This window comes from Mya arenaria, chromosome 8, assembly GCF_026914265.1.
Source record: "Mya arenaria isolate MELC-2E11 chromosome 8, ASM2691426v1".
Classification (NCBI taxonomy): Eukaryota; Metazoa; Mollusca; class Bivalvia; order Myida; family Myidae; genus Mya; species Mya arenaria.
This window is the reverse complement of record NC_069129.1, coordinates 72,954,659-72,982,541: the sequence shown is the minus strand read 5'-3', so window position 1 is coordinate 72,982,541 and position 27,883 is coordinate 72,954,659. Positions and strand designations below refer to the sequence as shown.

The window sequence follows — 27,883 nt, the reverse complement described above, 5'->3', positions numbered from 1 at the left end:
AAAAGGTCGAACGCCGCAAGATAAATCGCTAAAACAGCGACTCACCCAAGGATTCTCACAGCAATGCTTAACAAAGGAACACTCTTGTATAAAACGACTTTAACGATTAGGTTGGATTGTTTTACCTTGTGTGTTTTATATAGATCTACCTTGTCTTTCAGTACTTTTTTTAAAAAGAACGAACAGCTACATTTCCACATTTTTTATGTTCTTTCAAAATTAACATTTTAAGGTAAATTATAATATGCAACAAAAAGTGGTACATATATACATTCGGCATTTATAAACATGTACAAACAAAATTCTAAAAACTTAGTTTATAATTATGATGTTCATGGAATATACTTGCGGTCTCTACTTCTACGGAAACACTACATATGGATTATTCTGATCATTCTAGAATGGTAAACATAACAGTGATCAACGTATAATATAAATAAAAGTATATCAGTCTAGTTCTAAGTATACTCTGACTGAAAGTGGTCATATTGCACTGTAATATATTGCACATGCCTTAATAACAATAATATATCTTACAGCAAACACCAAAGCAGATACAACCGTACACATTGCATTTCTAGTATTATACAGACACAGATATACAAGCATCATGTCAATTGTACACTTTCAATGTGGATTAATAAATTGCATTGAATTTAAAACCATTGCTTTCCTATATGACAACACATAAAACTGTGCAGAAAAAAAGTTTCAGAATGACGTGTTCAACAACCAACTTAAAAACATGAGTGAAATGATCATGATCAAAGCCATGCATGCATTCAATGAATAACATCTACCTCCTTCAATTATACCACAAATGATACCATCTCATTAGTTAGTACTGGGTGCATAGCCATACCCCAGAATGTGACAGGCATACAAACTCAAGCGATTTTGAGAAGGAAACATACCACATAATAAAATTGATAACGAACGCATAACCTCATACACCTTTCATGTCAAACAGCAGTTATAAACACCCAGCAGTTTTAAAAGCAATTTATAAGTATTGGCACACGTTTTTGATAACATAATTATATAAATAGGCAAATGTCTACAATATTTTCATCACTCGTTCAAGCAACATAAATAAGTAAAATATGTGTAACAAAAATATCAGCAGCAGTAACATTGGCAATATTTTGTACATGTATTTATTCACATGTTAAGTTCACAACACCTATAATATAACTATGTTGTTGGACAACAGTATGTACAGTTTAAAGTCTAGTTGACTGATACTGATCATCATCGTCCGCCCCATCCATAGGGGGGACTGTCGGGAAGAAGTCGGCATCATCAACATCCGGGGGAGCAGGTAAGGGCTCCGTAGAGAGTTCCGTCATCTGACCATCAGCCCCTTCCGGTATTTGAGGCACAGGCACTACAATGGACTCTTCCGGTATGGAGTCTATGCGATCATGCGATGCTTCCCGCGATTTCATTAGGTCATAAGATTCCGCAGGTCCCGTGCTTCCATCAGAATCACTTTCTTCGTCAGAGTCTACATCCGAGAGAGACAAAATACGAGATTTAGACGAAGCCCTGGATGATTTATCATCTGGAAGACCTTCAAGTATTTGCAGCAGTGAAATGGAGCCTCTTTTTTCCTTGTAATACTCAGAGTCATCCGAGACGGACAACATGTTGCCTGATTGTTGTCGGTTTGAGAAGCCCTCATCGTTGCTAGATCCGGACTGAGGAATCAGTGGTTCTCTCTCACCTAGTTCGTTATCGTCCGTGCTATGATGGATACCAAATATGAAACGCCTGTGTTTTTCCTGCCATCTCTTCTGTTTAAGCTTTTCCACTTTCCGTTTCTTCTCCATTTCCTGTACACGTTAAAAAGACTTGTGTTATATTGGTTTTACATAACTCACTGTTTCATTGACTAGTTTATAATTATATGTGTTTAAAAAGCGATTCCAATATACCGTGAAATGAATTCATCTAAACTGGTCGCAAATCGACAAAATAGCTTTATTAATGATCTGTTATGTTTCCTCGGTTAACAATGTACTTTAATTAAGAACTAATTAAATGCAAAAATCTGTTGCTGGTGTAACAGACTACAAAAATTGCTATGTGCAACTGTCGGGGTTCGAACCCACGTCCTCTCGCTCTGCAGGCGGACACTCTACAGCGTCGCTATAAAAGCTAGCTCTATAGCGAGACTGTATAAGTGCTGTATATACACATCGCATACCCGGTTACACTGGTTAAACCCAATATCCAAAATCCCAAAGTATTTGATCAAATATTTTTTCGAAAAGCATGAGTCGTTTCTACGATATGCAGACTGACAGAAATGTAGATCATTATTAACAGTCAATATTCTCCGTACAAGAGCATGGCCGAGAACCTTAACTGATGGACTTTAAATTATTAACGTTTACAATCATTTAACAATAGCACTCTTTGATTAAAATACATATATTGCAATTGCCATGAAATACTTACGTCATCCCTCTGTTTCTGCGCGATGGATGTAACCTGGTGGAGGAGGTCATCGATCTTTGATCCGGTTGAGTCGATGTCGATGGAGGACAGACACAGGGCCCGGTTCATCGGGAAGAAATCGTAGCTTTCCTGTTCTAACTGCAACGGTTACGGTTGATATGGTAAAGAAACTCAAAAGAAACAAACACGGTGGCAAAGTTCTTTTAAAATAGCATTGCAAATGCAGTTTATCCATATGGTCAATGTAAACACACACACACACACACACACACACACACACACACACACACACACACACACACACACTAATGCTGATTACTGTCTTTATTTATTGCAGCTGTGAATAGCAGCTTGTGTACATTAAACTTACAAATGAAGAAAACACATTACAAAAGTAGTTATCGTAATTACGTGATGATAATACCAAATTGTATAGAAAACGTTTGATATGGCTTTTAATAAAAATGTTTTACAAGTATTAAAAATTAATAGAGTCTCACCAGTCGACTGACGAACAACTCTATAGCCGTGTAGTCACTGGTTTTCATGTCGTTCAAATGGATAAAGAAGAATATATACGACCACATGTTGTGCTCATTTCGGACGTGGTAGTCAAAGCCCTGCAAATGGAGGGACACAAAGGGAATGAATGAATTTAATTCATTTTTGAATACACTTATTTTTAAGATGTATCATGCTGTAAGAGAAGATATGAAAAACTACGTGTACGTGACTTGTACGGTTAGCTTCACATGGCAAAGGTTGCAGTTGAGTTTAGAAGAGCTTGCGAAATTTATTTTTATTCTTAAACTTGTAGCTTCGGTGTTAGTCATTTTCCTCGTGCTACCGTTCATGTTATCTTAAACTTGTAAAGTATACACATAACTGGATGAAATAGTGCACATAAATATGGCATGACCACAGGTACACGTACACATAAACGTAGTGTTTCTCGATCACTGTAACATACATGAGAATCCTTCCTATAAAGTTATTTTATTACTCCATATTTAAAACATTCTGCTTATCAATATATATTCGATAATGCTGTTGGAAAATTATAAATATGGTTAAATATTTTGGTTGTTTTCAACAAAACCATTATCAAAGTCGAACCTTTCCGTTATGTTCAAAGTCGTAGCTGTTGCGACTGCAAACAAAGCACGTATCTTTCATGTCCGACTCAGCTCTCCACTGTAAAAAGAACAAATATTTTTTTCCACATTAGCTGCTTGGTAAAATAGTCCTCTAACAAACAGGGTTCATAGAAGTAAGTCGATCTAGATCAGTTATAACAAACAGGGTTCATAGACGTAAGTCGATCTAGATCAGTTATAACAAACAGGGTTCATAGATGTAAGTCGATCTAGATCAGTTAAAACAAACAGGGTTCATAGATGTAAGTCGATCTAGATCAGTTATAACAAACAGGGTTCATAGAAGTAAGTCGATCTAGATCAGTTATAACAAACAGGGTTCATAGATGTAAGTCGATCTAGACCAGTTATAACAAACAGGGTTCATAGAAGCAAGTCGATCTAGATCAGTTATAACAAACAGGGTTCATAGAAGCAAGTCGATCTAGATCAGTTTTAACAAACATGGTTCATAGAAGTAAGTCGATCTAGATCAGTTTTAACAAACATGGTTCATAGAAGTAAGTCGATCTAGATCAGTTTTAACAAACATGGTTCATAGAAGTAAGTCGATCTAGATCAGTTATAACAAACATTCAAATTGAGATGGCCAACCGGATACATAGAAGTAAGTCGATCTAGATCTGTTATAACAAACATTCAAATTGAGATGGCCAACCGGATACAATGTCAATAGTTTAATTTGTCTTATTTTTCTCAGGGCTTTTTAAAGTTTTTTTTAAAGTAGTCTCATGTTCCATACATTTGAAAAGCTGATAGGCGCTAATGCATTGTTACACGCAGTTGAAAAGAGTTTTCCGTGTCATACTTATGTTGGCTAGATAAGCAATTTTGTTTAAGGTTCCCCGGCTAGCTCTCTCGGTGAGATCTACTTCATTGACTATGTGCGTCCGCTGCAGCGATTTCGGGAAAGAGTCCAAATCGGGGCGTTTCTAATTATATTTAGATAACATATTTGTAGTTTTACCTTGAGATCTCTCAACTCTGAGAAAGTGTCTACGATGATACCAAAGATAATGTTCAGACCGATAGTTGTAATGAATATGAAGAAGGACACGTGGTACAAGACGATTGGCCAAAACGTCTCAAATGTTCGCTCCTTTTCCGACTGTTTAACAACCTGCAGGACAATAATACATGGATTTACTCTGCACATGTACCGTAATACTAAATAAACTAATAGATCCATAATAATACAAATATGAGTATATTTTGCCTAATTGGATACAACGTACTGACTACATTTTAATACCAAAAACTATAACAAATATAAGACAACTATTCTCACCTCAAACATATCCCCTATTAGCCCATACCGAATGACAGTGACTGTGCACTGCCACAGTGTCGAGCAGTACAAGTAGTCCCCAGGTGCAAAGTAGGCCCGCAGCAGTGAAAAGCCAACGAGTGAGTAGATGTAGATGACGATGAAGCCGAGAATAGCTACCCAGAGCAGAGAGACGCCTGAAAGTTAAAAGCAATAGTAGATCTAAGAACCATTCTTTAATGACTGCGTTGTTGTTAATACTTCTGATAAGAAACGCTTTTTGATGACATATGTCGTCACAATATATGTTGGTTTTATGTAAAATAATATTGATACTAATCGGCAACTTAACCTCTTGAGATATCAAAACTCTCTACTACACAGATGAGCTAATATATTTGAAGCTTAGCGTTCTGCTAATGCAACGTCTATAACAAAACGTGAAGACCTACCATTTTGAGTGACAGCCTTGATAACACCACCCAGCAGTTGGTTGTTATTTACAATATTGAGAAGATGGAATGCGAAGAAGTAACCGTGGTACCATGTACCAGTCACAGACATAGCCAGAAACAACTGAAATAATGATATGCATTTGTATTAATATACGTTTATGTCCATTACTGATATAAGCCATCAGTTATAAGACGAAGTACTAGACTTTTAATATAAAAGTAAAATATAATTATTCTTTAATTTTCTAATCGAATGTGATCTTAAACGTTGAAGGAATATAATAACATACTATTCACAAATATTTTTTGTATGTTTGTAAAGTATGATGGAACTGACTTCTACTTACAAGATAAAAGAATGTAGTAAAACTAAAGAATTTGACATCCAACTTGGACGGCTTCTCCTCGGAGTTTCTGCTGCTATCGGTGTCATTGTTCTGCTCTTGGTTGCGACAATTCCTGTACACAGTTATGAATCGTTTATTGCATTGCATATTCGGAAACTACATCTTGGTGGTAAAAAATAGAAACATGAAACGTCAAATTCATAAACGCTATAACATCGTCAAACCATTGTACTAAATAAAGTAAATAACCTTGTAAAAAAGTTATACGAAGATAAAAACATTTTCTTTTTAAATTTAAGAAATGCAAATGCTGATTATAGGCGAATAAGGTATCGCATACCCGTTGTCGCTTCGAACAGACACACGTTTAAACATTATCAAAATTCAATCTTACCTAAATGGTTTGGTGATCTCTGCACATGTTGGGAATCGAGGGTGATTTGAGAGGAAGTAACTGATGAGCACAAATAGCGAGAACAGGTTGTGTAGGCCCATGAGTATATACATGGTGATTGTGTACTCCTGTAACGGTATCCGTTTGATTTCCGGCGAGGGACTGAAATTTCATGAAATAATATAAAACATAATGGTATGGCATGCTATTTCAACACAACAATGTATATCGTTAGTGTGCATTTACAAATGCAAGTACATAAGCTTACAAAGACATTGCCTATAAAATGGTATTCGTATATGTGTGAGTATTGCATAATGAATTTTGTTACACTATAACTTAACGTAACGTACGTAAGTTTCTCCAAATATTAGTAATACATTACTGTCTTACTTGTCTAGCACTATGGAACACGTTTGATTTGTGTTTGTTTTACTTTTTAATATGAAAAAGGGTAGTTTACTCTTTCAGTAAAGCCCAGTCGAACGTTTCATTTGTAGCATTCCCGAGTGCCGAGATTCGTTCGTAGTCCTCCACTGTGGCCTTGGCATTCCAGGTGAACAGCATCAGTATGTTGATTGCAAAACTCAAGATCGTCACCAAGTGATTCCATAATAACCTGCATAAATCATGATACATAGGAACGGTGCAACATATTAAAGGTATGAAATATTGAAATGAAATATATAGTTAAATGTCGCGAGCATTCATCTGTTATGTATTGACGGAAGATAGAATAAGTGCGAGTTTCAATGTAAGATCGTAATATATTTCATCGAGTAAAAAGCACAGAAGACAATATTTTACGAGTGGCGTGGCATCCTGTGAAATATTAAATTATGGATTACACTTTTATTATATGTCAAACAGGGGATATACAATGCCAGTTAATTGTAGTTTTTCTGAAAAGCGCGCTTAATTGAATGTGATCTTGTTTTTTAAATGACGTCGTTGACATTGTATCCAAGCCCTTTGCACACCGACGTTTGAAATTGAAGTTAGAGTGGTGTAACATTTCAAAACAGTAAAAAATATCAAAATATTATTTCACTATTTGAAAAAATGTTTCATCAATATGAAAGCATATTACAAAAGGGTTATTGAGAATGCTTAGACACCTACCATCCTTTTGTAAACATGATTGCGATCGGGTTGAACAGAATCTTTCTCTGATAAGAGATGTCCTGCATAATATCACGCGTCCAGTCCATGAGCTCACGAATCTTGTTGCTTGGAGACGAGCGATCTACGTTCCATTTCAACTTTTCTTTGACCTCATCACGTATCAAAATCTGTATTAAATTAAATTTCCTTCGATGTTTATATTTTGATTATGATAATGATTATTATTTTTTGATTCCATAAATTTCAATATAAACAATTCTATACGATTTGAATGATATCAAACCGGATGAAAATTTGTATAACGAAGTATATATTTTTTTATCCTTATACCATTCGGCAAGATCTTAGTGGTTGTATATGCTTGTCACTATATACTGTACTGCATTTTCAAGATTGTCAGTTTTATACTCTACGTCAAAAGAGACATACCTTGTTCTTAACCCTGAAATTGACTTTCTGCAAGACATCGTCCTTCACGATCTCCACTGAGGTGCTGTTCTTCTTGTAATATTCAAACGCCTTGACTTGGTCCTGGCTCAAATTCAGCCCTGAATCAAACAGGTAACATGAATAAAAGTACACGCCAATCAGTGAATACATCCACTTATAATGATATTACACATTATTTTTTATTTGTCATTTTCTTTCTCTTTTATATGCCTTTTTGAATAATTTAATGTTATATAAGAAAATCAGTTGAGAACGTAAGAAGAAACCAAATTATTACTTTCTGACAATTTTGGTTCAATATCACTCATCCTTGCTAGAATCAGGTAAAAGTTGAAACCGACGGCTGTCAGCGACTCTTTGAGAGCATTCTTGCTTGGACCCTTCTGTAAATACATACAATGGAATTATAATTCGCTGATGCTCCTTCCATTTACATGGGAACTCGAGCAATTAAAACATAGTTTGTTCAATTACAAAAACGTTTTAAGTTTTTGTTACTTAAAACCTTTCGATTAGAAGTTAAAGAAGTGTTAATAAAAAATAAACTTAAATATGCCTGTAATGAAACCTCGCGGGTCGTTGAACGTAAGACATGAATCTACTGTTACTTATTGTGTATTATAATTACCACAACTCCTTGTAACAAACTTCCCCCGAGTGACACCATAGATTTCGCAGACTGCATATAACCGGCTTCAGATTTGACAATATCTTCTAGCTTCGGTTTCTCACTCTGGTGCATTTCGTGGCACTGCGTCATACAACGATAAATCGCCTCATTGTCTAATGTATCGGTCACCTCCTGAAACGAAATTAGTGTTTTTCATTGTTTAAAAACATTTTATTTGTAAAGTTTGTTAATTTGTAGTTCAAAGCCAATTACTTCAGAGGAAATGTTGCAATCTTGCAAACTATCAGACCTGTGCTATATAGTAATCCTCTAAGCGTTGCTATCAACTAGTGTTGATATTGATTAAGAAATGATAGTTTTTAACGTAGCATACAAGGTGAATTTGGTCAAGTTTTACATTTTCAGTGCTATTACACCTGATTATAGAATATGAAGCATTGAATTTAGTCAAGTTTGGACAACTCAATGCCATAGCCCTGGAATAAGACATGCAATCGTTCTACTTATCAAAAGCGGTCGAGATATTATGCCAAATACCATTGTCACACTATTTGGTTAGATTAAGTAAGAAATTTTCAAGAAAGAGAAAGAAAATGGGAATATGAACAAATTTTGATAATTCAAGAAACATTATTTCTGGGCGATCAGTGCAAACTCGTGGCTGATCTTGTTCGAGATGTGTTGTAAATAAACATGGTAGAAAAGTTTGGTTAATATTCGATAAGGAATGCTTGAGTATGAGAGAGGAGAAACCCAATATAGTCAATGTTTGACAATAAAAAGGCATACACTCGAGAGCTCATAGTGTAAACTGGCTGATAAACAGACTTGGTCGAGCTTTCAGGCCTTAAGCATAGTAAACAAGATTGGACAAAAAATGTTGAAAACAGTCGATCAAATGTTGACGAATCAAGGGCCATAGCTACGGAGGGGATAGAAATCTGCTGTGTGGTTGTTAAAATCAAACTATTATGCCAATTAACATTGTTACAAAGTTCTATCCAGATTGGACATGAAATGCTCAATTAAGAGAGCTGAAAACAGGAATTTAGTCGCATTTTGACAAATCAAGGCTCTTAACTCTGAAGTGAATCATGCGAGCTTGCTGTTGATGAACTCAGTTGAAAAAGAATATGCCAAAACACTATTTGGTAAGAATATTATAACAATTGCTCATGTTCGAGAGACATGGAAGACTGATGCCGCGGACAACGACGACGCCAGGCAGCTTGAGCCCTATTTGTATGCCTTGTTACACAGGCGACAGATAATGATCTTTAAAACAACAACATGTTAAAAACTATGAATCATAAAAAATATGTTTCACAATCATAATTATTCGTAACTTACCTGTGCTACCTGTGAAGCAGCAGGGCCATTTTCTTCTATGAGGGACATTATGAGTGATGATATCGACTCCCTCAATTCTAACACCTATATAATATAGATACTTATGTGAAAAAGTACAGACACAAGCTTAGTAGCCAAATGTTTAAACACAAACCCCCTTTAATAGCACTGGGTTAGCGCCAAAGACAACACAAGGACAAAACAAAACAAAACACAAACAAGAAATATGGAACAACAGCACAAAACCCCACAAACAGCACAGTGCTATATACTAAATAAAAAACTACGTATGTTTATCAAGGATTGTTACTGGAAGTCAAATTTGAATTATTCATATTGTCACGTTGGTACCATGGGATATTTAAGTTCGTTGTAACCTGTTCCATTACTATTAAACCATGACTACCATCCTTTGATATGGACAGCTGAACTAAAATAAAATTTATAAAACGATCATTTTTCTACAAGATAAACATATTAGGAAGATATTGATTGAATGTACCTTTTCTGGTGAGCAATCTGCTATTTCACCTGCACGCAGAATGAAGTTGATATAATCAATGACCTTTTTGTTGTATATCACTTCTCGGTTTTCCTGATTGCCCTGTTAACATTAAAATCAAACCATGAAAGCACCGTACGACAGTAAAATATTAAGTAATAAAAATATGAAAAATGGCTGTCTAATTAATGTATCTTTTGCATATCTGTCCAATCCTATATAAAACCATTTTTGTCATATATTAATCGCAAATGTGACGATGGAAAACACAACAATCCATACTGTAAATAATGTAAGCATAATCAATTTAACTTGTTCACGATAGCTCCGGAGACAACACAATATCTATTTGTCAAATAATAACACTTTACCGAGCAGAATTCGTTGAGTGTGTTGAAGAGCTGGATTACTAGGTCAACAGTGCGGCTGTTGATGCTGGAGTAGACAACGTTCAAGAACTGTGCGGTCTCTCCGATGATATTGAACGATTTCACATTGTCCGGTTGCTCACGCAGGTAATTCTTAAATATGTATAATCGTCTTTATATTCCATTTAAAAAATACATGCAATTATAAGACAGCAACACCAATGTGTTCTTACTAAATTTAACCTGTACAGTCGAACCTCGTTCGCTCGAGCTCCCAGGGACCGGCGAAAATACCTCGAGCTCGTAAAAATTTGTCCTTTACATCCAGTTCGAGTAAACGAGGTGTTCGAGCAAAGTGAGTTCGAGCCAACGGGGTTCGACTCTAATTGATTTCTGCTAAAAGGTCAAGTCGAAATTCCTTGGTATATCTTCAAACAACACATATAAGTGAAACAATACCTAAAAAGCATTTTTACTATGTAACAATTATCAATTGCACCACTAAGGGTTCGTTCTGTCTCGTTGACCGACTTACTTGTAAGCCGACATGCTGCCCGTCACAGATCCTTGCAAGAACCTTAAGGACGAGTTCAATACAGCCGTCGTCCTTGTATTCCAACATATCAGCAACACTTTCGTCCATCTCAGCAAACATTTTCTCAGCGCTATCCTCCTCCTCATCCTATGTAAAAGACTTATACTGTTACAGGCCATCTTTAAATCAATTTCTTCTCGTAAACTACACTCACTGTTAATCTTTACTTTCATATCATTATATGAAATGTCATGTGTATTCTTGATCATAGACTTGAAAAAAACCTCGTATTATTGATAATTGACTTGAAAAATATCGTTATGCAAAAATACATGTTTCCAACATACAACAGAGACTATAGTGGCGGGCTTATCAGCTCCAAATTTTCAAAAGGAGCATGCCAATAGGCACGGACATATTTAAACAATTTTGAAACTTTAACAAAAGTTTGACGAGTGCGCCTATATCAGTTATCAATAACAGTTAGATATGATGCATTCGAATGGAGGATTACACGAAGTCCAATCAGCTTCGAGTACTCAGCCTCAAATACACAAACACACACATTCAGAATTAAATGTTATAATAACTTAATTTGCATCATAGAAGACTTACATCGACCGCAATATCAATCATCTCGATTTCTCCTGTGGCAGGCTTATAGTCAACATTGATCTTATCTGGCATCTTGTCAGGGGACCCAGGCTCCAGCAAATTCTCGTTGCTTCTGTCGCTTATGTAGTCCTTAGAAAGGCCGTTTGTCGTTGCGGGTTTTGACTTTTTGTCGGCGTTTTTCTTTTTCTTGGACTTTCGCCTTTGTTTTTCAGTCAATGGCTCCCTTGCCCTGCTCAGCGCTTTCTGTGTTATAAAATCAAATTTCATAGACGTAATGCAATGTAATACGCCAATATGAATCAAGCAGTATCCAATTACGGTTGTCAAACATTATAAATAAGCATATATGTATTAGTTTTGAAATTCTAAAAAATGTCCTAACACGTTTCAGGATTTTTAAATTCATTAAAACAGAGGTAGACATAAGATAATACAATTGAATTTTTCTTTTATAGGCTAACTTGTTGATAATACTACTCATATATGTAATTAAGGTGTACAACATCTTAACAGCTTTATTACATATGATATGATTAAAATAGACGCTTTAATATATTTTTTCCCGAAATTGCATTTGTAGGCAAAAGCAGTAAATTAAAATCGATATGGTTTGAATCAGTTAAAATGAAAATATGAATTTGCAAAATCATACCTCTCGCATGCAAGTGGGAAGTAAAAAAAATATTCTTGGCCAAAATACCAGTAAGAGTAAAGGCATGGACAGGTTTCTCAGTTATGCTATACATGGACATAGATTTAACACTAGTTCAAAGTAAACTGAAAGATTGTTTAAGAGCTTACAGTTCAACAATATATACGATACTGTACCTGTTGATGAAGAATCAATTTCTATAATTTTGGTAAAAATTCAATGTTTTAGTTTTATTCATTTTAAACATACTGAGCAAACATACTCTTTTAAACGTTATGGATGTTTTTGTGATCATTTTTTAACTGAGATCATATGATTACGGATTAGACCGCTAAGAATGAGAAAATGTGATACCACCTCATTTCGTCAACCAAATACTACTATCAAAGCACAGCAAATCAACATACCCAGCCTTGCATTTTCTCCTTTTTCAGCCGAAGTTCGTAGTGTTGAATCTTCTGTAGTGCCTTCCTTCCCAATGTCAAGGACGTTTGGAAACTGCCAAAGTTGTTCATAAACTCCGTCCGGCGTAGATCATGTTGGGCAAGTAGCGCACGCCTAAACAACGAAACAAGACAGCATCATTCACTTGATTGACGTTTATAACAAACAGTCAACGAATACATGTGTGTAGCATTCACCTTATGTTTTAAAACCAGACCCTTTTAGAGCAGGTTAAGAACATCAATGTTAATATTCTACTGATTTAGAAAGAAAGAGGACCAAGTAAAATGGGATAAATTGTACACATCTGTATTCCATGAAACAAATAAGTCAAACATCATTTGAGACAAGTTTCACTTATATAAGTAAAATGGATAATTTGTGGTCAACAAATAGATCATGTCTATTAAAGGTTTCACGCTTATGGTGGTAAATAATAGTAAATAATTTACTGCACTGTGCTCATAAAGAAGATTTACTTATATCTGAGGGTTAATCATCAAGATACATAGAATGATTATATTCATTATTCCAGATATCAACGAGTTTTCATGCTTAACTGCTATAACAACACGTCGCCTAATTGGCGATGCGCCGACCATTTTAAACTACATATTAATGACACAAACACTTAATATAATCTGGTACAAGAGAAGTCGTACCAAACAAAGTCGTCCCACTACTGAGTCAAACTATATTTTGCTAAGTTGTCCCGTGTATTTTCACCTAGTATATGTTAACAGATAAATGTGTACAACTATATGACGGAATCAAAGGCAAACTGTCATATTTTCAGACTTTTACTAAGTGTTCAACACCGAATTTTTTAAAACTTGAAAAAAAAGACAAAATTATACTAAAATTTTAAACTCAACTAAACTAAAAGCCATTTATGAAACATTAAGGTTGCATCAAACTGCAACAACATGTATAACACATTCGTAGAAAGCACTTGTCAATAGTAGGTTATAACACTCGGATGAGAATAACTGAGACGACTTCTTCAAATATGATATGACTTTGTAGCGGTACAGTCTATTTGTTACCCCAATATTGAACTTGAAGCATGCCAAAACCCAACTATCAACACCCTCAGTAATTTTTACGATAACTATTTAGCTATTTTATACACATGCAGTTCAATCCCCCACAACTCGTGATCCGAGTACTCCTTTTTTTCTACCCGAATTCCTGGGACACAACAAAATCAACGTTTAAACAGTTGGGAGATTAAGCGTATTGGAGAATGCCTTCTTTTTTAAGCCACTGAAAAAAGGAAGGGGGGGGGGGAGTGTATTTCAGCCCCACTAAAAGGGATTTCAGGACATACCTGTTGCGATGCAAAAGCAAACCATAAGACTGCACTACTTGTCAACACACTTTGTCATAAAGATTCGCGAAAAGTAGACACAAAAAATTAAAAGAAATGCGCTTAAATCATTAGGAGAGCTAGGAGAGCTGTCCTGATTTGATGTCATAAATTTAATTAACCTCTGAACACGAATTATACATAAATTCTACGAATAATCAAGTGTCATTGTCATTGGTTATTGACTTCTAGAATTGGAAGTAAATTTCTGCAGACGAATACATACATTTTATGTATTTAATGGAGTTGAGAATACCATTGCGGGTAGACAATAAAACATCAACGCTATGCTAATAAAGCAATTACCAAGTTTTATAAAATTGATTAATGACAACATGTTACGATTTACTTCGAAAACAACAGAGGCGCCACTTATGTGGACACACAAAGATATAAACATAATAATACCTATATATGACTTTCAAGAAGACTTGGAAATACAATAAAAAAACTAGACATATCTATCACGTGACACCGTCAAGAATAACGAGAACTAGAAAGCGCCGCAATGCGACGAAACCAGGTTTTTGTTATGGGCAATCAGAAATTATAGCCAATTAATTTGTTGTATGACTTTATCTTTACTTTTATCAAAAAGAGACGTAACTGAAAATTACTCTAATTAAGTTTCTTATGTGTAAAGAGACGTAACTAAAACTCAACAAATCAAGTACCTTGACCTTCTCCCCACCCTCAAAAGCAAGTTCAATCTGCAGCTTCATATAAGCTATATTCACACTAAGATTCATCACTATCCATCAATTCTAACTAAGTTGTTGGGCAGAAAAATATTTTTCTATTTTTAGGAACAGTGACCTTGACCCCACCTCCCAAGCTAGCTCTTCACATAAGCTACCTTCGCTCTAAGTTTCATCAATATCTATCATTGCTAACTTAAGTTATTGGGCAGAAACCATTTTTCTATTTTTAGTAACAGTGACCTTGACCCAGCCCCCTCAAAAGAAATTCCAAGCTTGCTCTTCACATAAGCTATTAGTACCTAAATTTCGTCAATATCTATCAATCCTTACTAAAGTTATTGGGCAGAAACCATTTTTCTATTTTTAGTAACAGGCGACCTTGACCTTAGCTCCAGCCCCCTCAAAAGCAATTCCAAGCTAGCTCTGTACATAAGCTACCTACACACCAAGTTTTATCAATATCTATCAATGCTAACTAAAGTTATTGGGCGGACACCATTTCTCTTTTTTAAGTAACAGTGACCTTGACCATTTTTCTATTTTAAGTAATAGTGACCTTGACCTTAGCCCCTCCCCACTCAAAAGCAATCACAAGCTAGCTCTTCACATAAGCAACTTTCACACCAAGTTTCATCAATATAGGTCAATGCTAACTAAAGTTATTGGGCAGAAACCATTTTTCTATTTTAAGTAACAATGACCTTGACCTTAGCACTCCCCCCTCAATAGCAATCCCAAGCTAGCTCTTCACATAAGCTGCCTACAAACCAACTTTCGTCAATATCTATCAATGCTAACTAAAGTTATTGGGCAGAAACCATTTTTCTATTTTTAGTAACAGGCGACCTTGACCTTAGCCCTACCCCATCAAAAGCAATCCCAAGCTAGCTCTTCACATAAGCTACCTACACACCAAGTTTCATCAATATCTGTCAATGCTAACTAAAGTTATTGGGCAGAAACCATTTTTCTATTTTAAGTTACAGTGACCTTGACCATTTTTCTATTTTAAGTAATAGTGACCTTGACCGTAGCCCCTCCCCACTCAAAAGCAATCCCAAGCTAGCTCTTCACATAAGCAACTTACACACCAAGTTTCGTCAATATCTATCAATGCTAACTAAAGTTATTTAGCAGAAACCATTTTTCTATTTTTAGTAACAGTGACATTGACCTTAGCCCCCCCCCCCCCCTCAAAAGCAATCCCAAGCTAGCTCTTCCCATAAGCTACCTACACACCAAGTTTCATCAATATCTATCAATGCTAACTAAAGTTATTGAACAGAAACCAATGTTTGACGCCCGCCCGCCCGCCCGTCCGCCCGCCCAACGCGCCCAACGACAACCTCATTCTAATAACCCGGTTTTCGTTGAAAACCTGGTTAAAAGCAAGCACACATCTAGTAACATCTACATCCATTCAGGCGATTCTGGACAGTATAGATGGTAACAAATGTTGATTCTTTCTAGAAACAGCACAATCATTCAGATGTTAATATAACTAGAACAAATAGCAAGATTCTTGAAATATATAATACCTATTATTCCTAAGGGACTTTTTGATCATGAAAAGCCTGACAATAGATATTCATCTGATTATTTTATATAACGTTTTAAAATATGATTGTAAAACACATAGAATATAGTATTAAACAGTACATGGAATTAAACATTGCATACTTATGCTAAAATAATACAGTTGAAAGAAGTTGAACTTATTCAGACAAATAATGGGGTTGTCTACCATTCAGAGAAACTATTCGAGAAATGAATTACTTTTCTTTGATGGAGTTTGTTGACACCTGCATCCGGTCCCGTACTGCCATGAAAAACACTTCTTCCCGAGTAGAAAAGAAATACTCCAGAAGTGATTTCTGAAAATGAAAATATTCAGCTTGTATCACTATTTTATCACTATCTGATAACGGTCCATATGCATGAATTAAAGTAACCATCTCAAACACCATTCGAGATCTCCTTTCTTTCACTGCTATGCATGTTACTTTTTTGTGCTTTTAACGGAATTAAACATGGATTTTTCAGTTCTGTTTCCACGACTTTGATTATCGTTCACTAGACCAAATCTCTCGAACAATCCCTTCAAACCGGACCATGCCACGTACACCTTTTCGGTGTCGGAATTATTTTTGTAATGCCCTCAGTTCTGCTGAAACGTTCAAAGGACAATAGCTTTATGATAAGCAAGATAAACTATTTATATTTTGAAAAAACAGATTAAGCAAGAAAATTGGCTAAATAAAATAAAATACTTCAGTTAATTTTGCGAAAACTTTTTTCGAGGAACTTTGGGCAGCTTACCAAATTACTGCTCCAATTATAAGTCTTTATATAATAACTTATAGTTTCCATTTTACATGATCGTAGCTGGTGTGTCATGTACCATTCATTACCTGGACTTCCCTGTTTGCGTTGAAGAGCATGATACTGGCAAAGGCCAGTGTCTCCCTGGCTATAGCGTCGCTTCGCCGAGCGAGGTGGGGCAACACCTTGTTCACAAAGTCATGGTAATTGATGGCTGTCTGGATTTCTTTGATATGTGCCAACTGCCTGTGAGTACAATATTACAATTCCTATTAGATGTATATATAAAAAGAGTATTTATGTATGTTTCGGTGTAAGATCGAAATAGAATTCACCCACTGACCACCAAAAGCTTTATTAAACGAGTGGTGTATAAAGCGATTGTTTACACTGAATCAAACGAAAATAATATAAAATAACATTCAATTGTACTTTTTGAGAAAAGCGCGCAAAATTTCAAAATTGCCGTCAATGAAAATAAATTGGTCTCGGCCCTGTGTGGGCTAACGTTTGAATTGGAAATGGGAGGGAGCGGGCTCAAATTTCAGAGTGGTGAAATTATCAAACTGGTATTTCACTATATAAACAGTGAACTATTGTTTTTTCACTGATAGTTCTCTATAATCCATCACAAAGCATATAATGAAAGTTCGCGTACATGCCTGTAAGTTAATAATACTACTTTGCGTGCATTACGTTGTATATGAAATACAAACAATTTCTTGTTACTTATGAAACTGCATTTATATTTAATGGCCTTAATCACTCAATCAAAAATATTTCTAACGTTGAAAACGCATAACCACTACCTACTGCACATATATCCATTCGATTTGAAATTATTGGATAAGCGACTGAAAATTACAAGTCTGTCTCTTTTAGGGCGTTTTTGTTGATACCAAAAAAGTTTCAGTTTTGGTTTCAATGGTTTCAGCAGTTTCGAAACCGGATTTGATAGGTTTGCTTGAAGGAACAAATGCATGGTTTTGTATACAGTTTCAACAACACGGCGGAGCTTCTGGATGTTACCATTATTTCTAATTATTGATATTACCTTTTTCATTTAGCTCAATTGTAAGGCATTGCTATCAAAAAGATTGAGTTTCAACAAACGTGGTTGGTCACTTTCTGCCATGTTGTGCCATGTTGTTTTCAAAGTAAAGCCTCTGGTTGGGGTTTCGATAGTTTCCAAAACCGCTTTCGGTTTTCGTTAAAAAAACACGATCGAACTGGTTTTGACCTTAAAAGAAACTGTAACAACAAATACACAGTTCGTGAAACCGATATAAAACCGAAACCAGTTTATTACCAACAAAATCGTCCTTATAATATAATTCAATACATTATAAACTTACTTTTTGACCTTTACATCGGATGCACAGCTGTGCCAGTCATCTGGTAGCCTTCGTTCTTCGTTGTGAATGACGGTCCTTAGAATCTGCAAACATTTCACGTCAAGTTCCTCTTGTGATCGGGTAGATGACACTGCAAACCGTATCTTCTTTGCTGATATCCTATAGAAAACGTTAAGAGGTAAATCTGCAGACGAGAGGACTTAAATCTTTAACCCTAAAAGTATAATCAAATGACCTCGGTACGGGAAAATGATCATATCAATAGCAAGTTTAAGCAACCTTGGTAAACGATAACAAAATTACGGTACTTTTATTTACGTCTTTCTTGAATAGAATATTTCAATTACTGTTTCTTTTGGCAACCAGATACATTGTTTGGATTGTAGTTTTGATGGCAATTACACAAGAGAATCTACATATACAAGCTCAGAAGCCAAACATGTAATGAGGACACAGTTTAAAGGCACATGGCGAAGGCATAACATATACTAGGGTAAAAACTAATGCAAGAAGTATTCCCAAGAAATCCAGGTAGATATTTCATTGCAATGAAATACAGTTGAGAGAGAGATGACATCACAGGATCCTTAAATATCTCCCTAAGTGCTCTAGCCTTAGCTGAGCTAAATATTATTTTATGGCACTGTTGATGACTTCCAAATCTGAAAACTAGCATGAGAAAAGACCAGAACATTACTTATATGTAAGCCACCTTAGTTTGGCACAAAATGTATAACGAATTCGTTACAAGGAGATTCACGAATCATAATCAAATTGCGAAATATTGTACAATTCGATATGCGATAGGTTGAGCATTTTATATAGAGTAGCGTATTCGCAGTATTAATATTATGAAAAAAGTTAAATACTGAATTCAAAAAAGTAACATAAGTAAAAGTGAATATGTAGTCATTAGATAAACGACAATGTTCTTATATTACAATATATAATCAGCAAAGCAGGTTAGGATATACACGGGTATGTTACAATTTACAACAAGCGGTTCGATAGTGGAATGATTAATTATATAGTTCATAGTGAATAGATCACCTTAGGAATTCAAGTACAAGAGAAAGAAGGACTACACGGAATGATTACATACAGCATTTTTATCATATTTAAAAGTTCTTTGTAAATTACAGAAGTGAAATTAGTTGTGGAAGACAGAGTGAGTCGCAATCAGTGAGACGGTTACGTACCTACGGCCGCCCAAAACACGGCTTCGATAATAATTGGCCCCTATTCTAAATCACAACAATGATACATGTTCAAATTAACAAGTAACAAATAAATATTGCAAAACATAAAATGTGTATCTATGAAACATTAAGAGAAAAAATGCGTCGCTGTAAAGCAAAAATGATATGAAATGTACGCTTAAAACTTAAAAACTCACAAGCAGCTATCATGCTTGATTATAAACATAAAGAAACAAACATATTTGATTTTGATATTGAAATTAACGTAAGTACCTCATAAATCATTGCCCTAATTTTTGGATGCATGTAGAAAATGGCGTTAACATGATGTGTGTAAAGAAACTTCTTATTAATGAGTTATTGTAAAATATATACAGAAGATCAAAAACAACAACATATAAAAGACAATCAAAAGAACGCTATGGCAAAGAACACGAAACTATTTAAAACTACATGTATATCATCTTATAAACGATGAGCTTTGAACGTTTAGTAAGTAACGCGTTTAAAAAAATAAAGTTAATTGTAACATATCACTTACGCAAGTTGGTCAAGGAGTTTTGCAGTCAATGCGTATTTCTTGTTTGTCTTCTTTTCTTTGGGGTCGATGAAACATTTTACCAAGTTCTGAAACTCTTCTCCTAGAGGAAGCTCCTCGTTGCTCCCCATTTCAGTGTATTCTGTGATGTAACACTCAAAATACAACATATACTTTTTATAAGAATCAACATCACTCAAACCTTACTTAAGCTTGAATTGTGGACCTTGCCACACATATGAGTAATATCTATACAGCGCTAAAACGGTTTTTGACTGATGACCTAGATTGAAGTGTTCGCAAGACGACGTCGACGACGTCACCAATGCAATGCCAGTATATCAAGTTTTTTTCTACGCAAACGTGCTAACCAAACATGTGGATTTATGCCATCGGTGACCATGTGACATTGATCAAGTAGTAAGTTGTCATTACCTAAGTACCCAATAGCAACTGGCTTTATAAGTAAGAAGAAAAAATAGTTTCGAACCGTACACATATTTCTTTTAAAGAGTTACTCAAACCGTACACAATGTAACATTTAAAATGAAAATAAGAACCCCACCTCGCTTCGAGTTTTTCGACCTCTGTTTTAGTTGTTGCTGCACCGTGTTGTGTCCGACATGAACGCGCCTACAGTTTTGGGCAAACGTATTGAACTTGGCGTTCAGCTCCAGTTCGGCGGCATAATACTCCATGTTGCCCTGCAATGCATTGATATGTTTACGCGTCGATACCCTTAGCATTTTGGTCACAACGTGAGAAAAGCCAGATTTTATATTCAGTTGTTTATATATATATATATATCAACATATAAATAATTTATGCTCTGCATTTTGTTTAACATAACGTACCTTTCTAACAGCACTTTTCGTATCGCCAACCTTCATTTCAGTAGTAAAACGCTCCATTACTCCAACAAGAATCTGCAACACATGCATAGTTTCAAAAACATTCATTATGAGTAAAATTGAGTTGTAGGCATACGCGCTGTCGTGAATTAACGACCACACGTTTGTGAAAACATGCTTTATACTTAATAAAAACATGTATTATATCACTAATACATATCCAGCATTTATTACTAAGAAATGAATCGAGCTGTTCTAGTCACAGAAACTATATATTACAGAATGTATACCGATTTTGGCGTAAATGATGCTGTTACGACTGCTGTAATGGAGGCCACAAGGTTCTTCATATGAAGAGGCCCAGTAAGAAGACATCCGACCATATCGCTGAAGGCCTAGAAAATAAATGAAAAATATTCTACAGCCTAATTGAAGCTTTTCATCATTTACACTTAGAATATTTATTTGATGTTGGTAAACACATCACTTTCATTTATGCTTTAAGGCGCGCACTATAAGTTGATGCATTTTCATTTTGTTTTAATGCATTTTCATGTTTAACTCATTACATTTAGATAAATGAAAATAAAAAAACAACAACAAATATTAACTTCTTTTTTTTTATCTGTACCTTAATCATATGCCTTTTTTCATTCGATCATTTAGTCGAAAGAGTTAAACATGATACTGCAATAAAATCAAAGGAATATTGCATTAACTTATATTGTGTGCCCTTATGTTCGTCTACATGTTAATACACCTAGTACACTGAGGACACAAAACGTAACCAATGCTTGAAAGTGCAAATAAATTAGTGAAGGGATAATACAAAGGGTGAACATCTATGGACGCAAGCGATTTACGTTTATGATCCAGTACGAAGCAAGATGACACCAACACATTCAACTTCTATGGAATGAATACACGCGATGCTACCAGAGGTATGTATTGTCGCTATTATAAAAGGACTGAGCAATAAACGCTTACTTATTGAAAACAGTTTTCTATTCCAAATACTTCGTAGACCAATTTGATTCGATGAATTCCGCGACGTTGTCTTTTCAAACAGTGTAAAGTCATAAATATCACCGATATGTTTTTTTTTATATTCATACTTACATCAACACCGCTAATTGAATGCAAAAGTGCATATTTTGGAATTAACTCTTAAACTATCCAATCATATAAACGACCGTTAAATGTTATTTTATATCAAATGTATTGTGTTTACTTTACATAATACGTTTATAAACACTGTAAAATAGACACTGTAACAGCTATTCGTACACAGTCGGATTCGAACCAATCCGTGAATTGTTGAAATAGTAGCTGAAAGACAATTAATTCAATGTAGGCGAGTGTTTGTGGATTTATTTTCTACTCCTTTATCAATGCGTTGAATTGCCGAAACATTCTTGGCAGTAAGATTATAATTCTCCCTTGCAAACTTATCAAAGTAATAATTTAAATTAGGGGCCGAGATATTAAACACCTAATTGGTCTGACCGGTCTAAAACGGCACGAGAATTGCAGTTTATGCACGTTGTTGCAGACCGGTTATATATTTGCAAAAGGTTTGAATATCTTGAACATGTGTGAAACAGAGATTTTGTGAAATAATCTTGTTTTTAGCAAGATTCCAGTCATTACCAGTAATGCAGTGGAAAGACTGTCCGTTTGAAATATTTCATCAGGATAGAGATCTTTATCGGCTGCGAAGAATGACGAGTAGAATACCTGCAATAGAATCGAAAATTACCAAAGTCCACAAAACAATACAATTGAGGACAGGATATTCTGGAGTCAAAAGTGTTTACTGTTCATGCTCAGAAGAGTATCATAAGAAGTAGAAGTTAAATAAATAAATGGACAGTTCTGTTGCATTAGTATGTTTACCTCAAGGAAAGGCATCACTCCCTCAAGTATGTAGAATAGGCCGCTATGAACAAGCGTGTTGGTATCACTAGTGTCGGCCACCGCGCTGAAACAGATGAAGATAATATATCTAGTTTGGTTAAGATTTAAAATCATACAGATCTTAAATGCTCTAATACATTTCATTGTGCCTGATTTGCAGTTAATTTTAGAACAATTTTCTTTTGAACGCAATATCTAGATGAAAAAAGAATAAGCGCGATTTGTTAATAAGATAGTCAACGACGAATATCATTGTAATAAGTAAAAACAAAAATGAATCGCCACCTTTTGGACGGCGACATCTTCAGCAGGTCAAAGGATTTTTCTCTAGAGTTCTTGACACAATCTGTGAGTTGGTTTATTTCTCCGATCACAGTGCTGATGAAGTCCCAAAGTTGCCTGTGGAAATATTGGTATACGTAAGCAATGGTCTCATAAAATGTTGAAATGATATCGAATGATATAAGGTAATCGACCACCTGCTTCGTACCATAATACTTTAAACTATAATTATTTTATCATCAAAATGTCTTAATTACAATTAAATACAATCGAACAGTGTGAAATCGTTTCGGTATATTAAAAAAAACTGAATTAACTTTTTCCCAAAAGAAATGGTGAATGTGTCAGGAAATTATCTGTTATGTATAATACAATGTGTATTAATTGAATTCTTCAGAAGCACAATACTCATCCATTATTCTGATGTTTGACTTAGTAACGTTACATTAGCACCAACTCGGCCACCTTGCACATGCCTTAGCAGTATTCTGTAACATTTACGCAGTAATCATATTCAATGATTCGAAGGACAAGAAAAATAAAGGATTGTTGTGGATATATTCTAGACCCACTAACTTGTGGTGTTGTAGGTCAGCTGCCCCGCTCTCTATAAGGTTCTCTGCAGGTTTCATGTAGACCCACATCATGAACTTGATGAATGGCCTCTTGATGTTACAGTCAATGTCGCGGTGGTTGATCACCCACAGGATCTCGTCCACGGGCAGAATGGTTTGGCAAAGGGATTCGATGAACTTGTTTTCGCCCTATGGAGAGCCATTTGTGTTTATGTTTATTCATTGAGTGGATATTAGTTCCATGATTGACTACAATTGTGTCTAGGTAAGTTGAAACTAAACCATTGGATACTATTCAAATAGTTATATGCATATGTTCAGCAAAAGGTTATCCCTTATGAAATCTAAACAATTCCTTAGTGCCCTTTCAACTCGATTCAATAAATGGACTAATCTGTAGTGATGTTTCATATATTCAAAGAGTTGATAGTAGAACATACCTCTGCACAGGTTGCTAGCAAATCGACAAGGTGGGCAAAGTAAGCAAGATGTCCTTCGTCAGCATTGTTGGTCAGGATATTCTCTCTGTTTAAAAAAAGTAATTGGGAATTTACAAACAACAAAATTGGCATTAAGATCTGAAATGTATTCAGCGTCATACCTTTTATTGAGTCCAATACAAATACACATCGAAAACGAAACCTTTGATTTCAATGAGATTTATATTAACACGAAAAACAATTTATGTGCAACAAACCTAGCCTCTCGAGGTTGATCAAGCACGTATGCAGCCTTCTTGAAGTTCTGCATGATGTACTTCATAACAAGTGCCTGGTTCCTTTTGATGGTCAAGTCCAGTCCTTCAACCTTTACAAGGACATTAAGCAAGTCCAGAAATTCCGAGGCGTTGTTCTGATGCTCCGCGGCCAGGCGCACTATCTTCTTGATTTGTTGCGGGTGTACTTTGAGACACGTCGCTTGGTTGGCAATGAAGACCTGCAACATAACTTCATCTTGGATATACGACCTTTGACTATGTAATGCTGAGAAAAATCATAATTAGTATTCATTTATGAATGATGTGTGTTATATTTCTATTGGATCTCGAACATCCACAGCTTGTTTTAATTTCTTTCACGGCTACAACTATTGGTTACGTATTTGAAGGTCATTTTTCGGTAAGAGTCTGTGGTAATTATTGTAAGGTAACAATTAACATAACTGGTTACCTCTTTCAGTGCGAGTGCTAGGTCGGAAGGTACCACTTGAACATCCAGCAGTACGTCAAGGCTGTTAAAGATACGGTACTGGACGTTGTCGTTCTCTCTGATCAGTAGCTGGAGCAGGTATAAGGTCTTCTTGAAGATCACTTTCATACCACTGTACTGATCTTCCTGGATAAAGGAGTCGACACTTGGGGTAAGTGAAATATTGGTGTGAATTGGTGTGACAAAGCCTCAATGGAAATATCAGTATTCAAGAAAGACATCATACCAACTTACATGATTTAACAGAGCACATGAGTCATCTAATTCACGTGGAACTAAATGCACAAAATAAATTACGTACCTAATTACAATCTCACTTGAAACTTACCAGTAATTTGGGTTCAATTTCCTGTGATAGGATATCAAGCACAATGTCAAGAACACCTGAAAAAGTACATTTTTTAAATAAATACTTGTTTTGGTAATGCAAGAATAATCAAGTAATGCAAATATAAATTATTTTATATAACATTTACACCTCAACTTCCATTCCTTAAATGAACTGCCTTTCGGCAATTGCGTTCATCAATCGATGAACGAATCGATGAACGCAACATCTTCGGATATGTTCGGATCGCAATTTATTGCATAACAATAAACATGAAAAATATTGATATTGTTATTGTTTGTACTGTGTCAGCAGGTCCCGTAAAATATAAATCAACATTTTAGAAAGTATTATTTTTTAAATTTCAAATGAATGTTGCGTTAAGTGTTACAAGAAGACTAGAGTCTTTTGTACGAACTGCAATATGGATAATCATGCAACAGAAGCATGCCGACGGCGTTTCTATTAGGGATTTACTGACAGTCACACAATCAATTTTGCAAGCAAGAACAGGTTTGAAAATTTGCTTAATATTTGTTCAGAGTGTAATTTTTATAATTGTGCATGTGTTAGACATAATATTTCTGCTAAAAGCAACAACCTAAAATGCAACCACAAGTATAGCACTAATGAAACAATATCAAGACAAGTATTTATAAATGAACACGATGACACCTTTCCTTTTCGTTGCAAATGTTTACACGTTGCGTGCTTGAATATCCAACATTTCTTGCCAAAGTTTGATGAAATCAAATACTATTTGATGTCATCGCGCAAAACTTTTGATATTTTTGGGTTCAGTGAAACATTTTTGACTGACAGAATATCAGACAAAATGATAAACGTTCCTGGTTATATTTTTGAACGTAAAGATAGAAAAACTAAAAAGGGCGGTGGAATATTGGTGTACATTAGAGAAAATATACCATTTATTCGCAGAAAAGAACTTGAGTCTGAACACATTGAAGCAATGTGGATTGAAGTATCTTTTTGCAAAACCAAACCATTTCTAATTAGTCAGAATGGATTAATATGTTCAATAATCAGTTAAAGAATGTTGAGGACTTAAATTTAGAGTATCATATCGTCGGAGACATTAATATAAATTATAATGCCGAATGTAAGACATTTAAAATTACTGCATGGCAGGATTGTATTATGAAATACGGATTAAATCAGCTTATAGATGTTCCTACAAGAGTATCAGAGAAAACATCTTCTATTATAGATCATGTATAAACGAACTCAGTGGATCGAATATGTGAAGCATTCGTATCAAATTTAAGTATAAGTGACCACTTTCCAGTTTGTTTGACTAGAGCTGCCCGTTTACAAAAGATTTCAGAAAACACGCATCGACATCATACATTAAAATATAGGTCGTTCAGAAACTTTAATGAAATTTCCTTCTGCATTGATCTTAACAAGGTAAATATAAATGAGGTTGAACAAATTCAAGACCCTAATGAAGCCATGGAAGTTTTATATAAGCGACTGAATGAGGTGTTGTCGCACCATGCGCCACCGAAAGAAAAACGAATAAAATTTGAAACACAACCAGCCTGGTTTACTGACGAAATTAGGTTGGCTATAAAAAAAAGAAATCGATTCAAAAAGCGTCAACATTGGTCGGAATATAGACTTTCAAGAAATAACGTTATTCGATTAGTACGGCAAACCAAGAAAGGTTATTACAATAAAGCTGTTAAAAACTGTAAAAATTCTAGGGTGTTATGGAAGAACCTCAGAGAGTTGAATGATAATAATAATGACACTACAAACAATAATAGTATAATATTACCACAGTACCTTCATTCAAACGGAATAAATGTTGTTAGCGATGCACAAATATTAGACGTGTTCAATAAGCATTTTACTGACATATCCGATTGTATCAGTAAATCAGTGTTCGATGAAACCCTTTTTTCAAAACTTGGTACTAAATTAAATAGTTTGCTAAAGGGTCAGTACTTCGATATATCTTACATCACCCCATTAGAGGTAAACATGTATATTGATAAGCTTAATACGGCGAAAGCTACAGGATTAGATGGAATAGGGCCTAATATCCTAAAACAATGTGGTGATTGTATTGTTATACCTCTAACGTCCATTATAAATAATAGCATACGGCTAGGAATATTCCCAGACTCATTTAAAGAGGCTAAGGTTTTGCCTATATATAAATCTTCTGGTCGCAATGATACAAATTAATATAGAGCAATTTCCATCCTTCCAACACTGTCAAGGGTGTTTGAACGGCACATGGCAGATCAAATCAAAACATTTTTTAAAAATACGCATATCATACATGAATTTCAATCTGGGTTTCGAGAAAATCATTCACACAGCGTTGATAAGAATAATTGATGATTGGATTGATGGAATTGACAATGGAAACTTTGTAGGTGCTCTCTTCCTTGATTTACGAAAGGCTTTTGATTTAGTAGATCACCAAATACTTTTACATAAATTGAAATTAT

The 27,883-nt window shown here is 35.2% G+C and overlaps 1 protein-coding gene across 5 annotated transcripts in view; it reads right to left on the bottom strand.

The window, feature by feature from the left end:
- Positions 1 to 187: 187 nt before the first annotated feature.
- The window catches only part of LOC128243363 (inositol 1,4,5-trisphosphate receptor type 3-like), a 136,415-nt gene continuing 108,719 nt past the window's right edge, over positions 188 to 27,883 (bottom strand). For all 5 annotated transcript variants that reach the window (XM_052961102.1, XM_052961104.1, XM_052961106.1 and 2 more), the window contains 36 exons: positions 25,401 to 25,456; positions 25,034 to 25,198; positions 24,562 to 24,800; positions 24,305 to 24,389; positions 23,866 to 24,053; positions 23,293 to 23,406; positions 22,987 to 23,071; positions 22,741 to 22,827; positions 21,381 to 21,485; positions 21,094 to 21,165; positions 20,805 to 20,943; positions 20,243 to 20,381; positions 18,503 to 18,661; positions 17,237 to 17,393; positions 16,602 to 16,699; positions 16,364 to 16,399; positions 12,719 to 12,869; positions 11,660 to 11,902; positions 11,045 to 11,191; positions 10,513 to 10,662; positions 10,142 to 10,243; positions 9,640 to 9,723; positions 8,287 to 8,460; positions 7,936 to 8,041; positions 7,638 to 7,756; positions 7,206 to 7,375; positions 6,547 to 6,702; positions 6,084 to 6,245; positions 5,690 to 5,801; positions 5,340 to 5,463; positions 4,909 to 5,084; positions 4,588 to 4,740; positions 3,580 to 3,657; positions 2,964 to 3,083; positions 2,464 to 2,601; positions 188 to 1,835 (listed from right to left, as the gene is read on the bottom strand). In XM_052961102.1, coding sequence (XP_052817062.1) covers positions 1,224 to 1,835; positions 2,464 to 2,601; positions 2,964 to 3,083; positions 3,580 to 3,657; positions 4,588 to 4,740; positions 4,909 to 5,084; positions 5,340 to 5,463; positions 5,690 to 5,801; positions 6,084 to 6,245; positions 6,547 to 6,702; positions 7,206 to 7,375; positions 7,638 to 7,756; positions 7,936 to 8,041; positions 8,287 to 8,460; positions 9,640 to 9,723; positions 10,142 to 10,243; positions 10,513 to 10,662; positions 11,045 to 11,191; positions 11,660 to 11,902; positions 12,719 to 12,869; positions 16,364 to 16,399; positions 16,602 to 16,699; positions 17,237 to 17,393; positions 18,503 to 18,661; positions 20,243 to 20,381; positions 20,805 to 20,943; positions 21,094 to 21,165; positions 21,381 to 21,485; positions 22,741 to 22,827; positions 22,987 to 23,071; positions 23,293 to 23,406; positions 23,866 to 24,053; positions 24,305 to 24,389; positions 24,562 to 24,800; positions 25,034 to 25,198; positions 25,401 to 25,456 — 5,201 coding nt within the window. In that variant the 3' untranslated portion in view covers positions 188 to 1,223. The remainder of the gene's footprint in view (positions 1,836 to 2,463; positions 2,602 to 2,963; positions 3,084 to 3,579; positions 3,658 to 4,587; positions 4,741 to 4,908; positions 5,085 to 5,339; positions 5,464 to 5,689; positions 5,802 to 6,083; positions 6,246 to 6,546; positions 6,703 to 7,205; positions 7,376 to 7,637; positions 7,757 to 7,935; positions 8,042 to 8,286; positions 8,461 to 9,639; positions 9,724 to 10,141; positions 10,244 to 10,512; positions 10,663 to 11,044; positions 11,192 to 11,659; positions 11,903 to 12,718; positions 12,870 to 16,363; positions 16,400 to 16,601; positions 16,700 to 17,236; positions 17,394 to 18,502; positions 18,662 to 20,242; positions 20,382 to 20,804; positions 20,944 to 21,093; positions 21,166 to 21,380; positions 21,486 to 22,740; positions 22,828 to 22,986; positions 23,072 to 23,292; positions 23,407 to 23,865; positions 24,054 to 24,304; positions 24,390 to 24,561; positions 24,801 to 25,033; positions 25,199 to 25,400; positions 25,457 to 27,883) is intronic.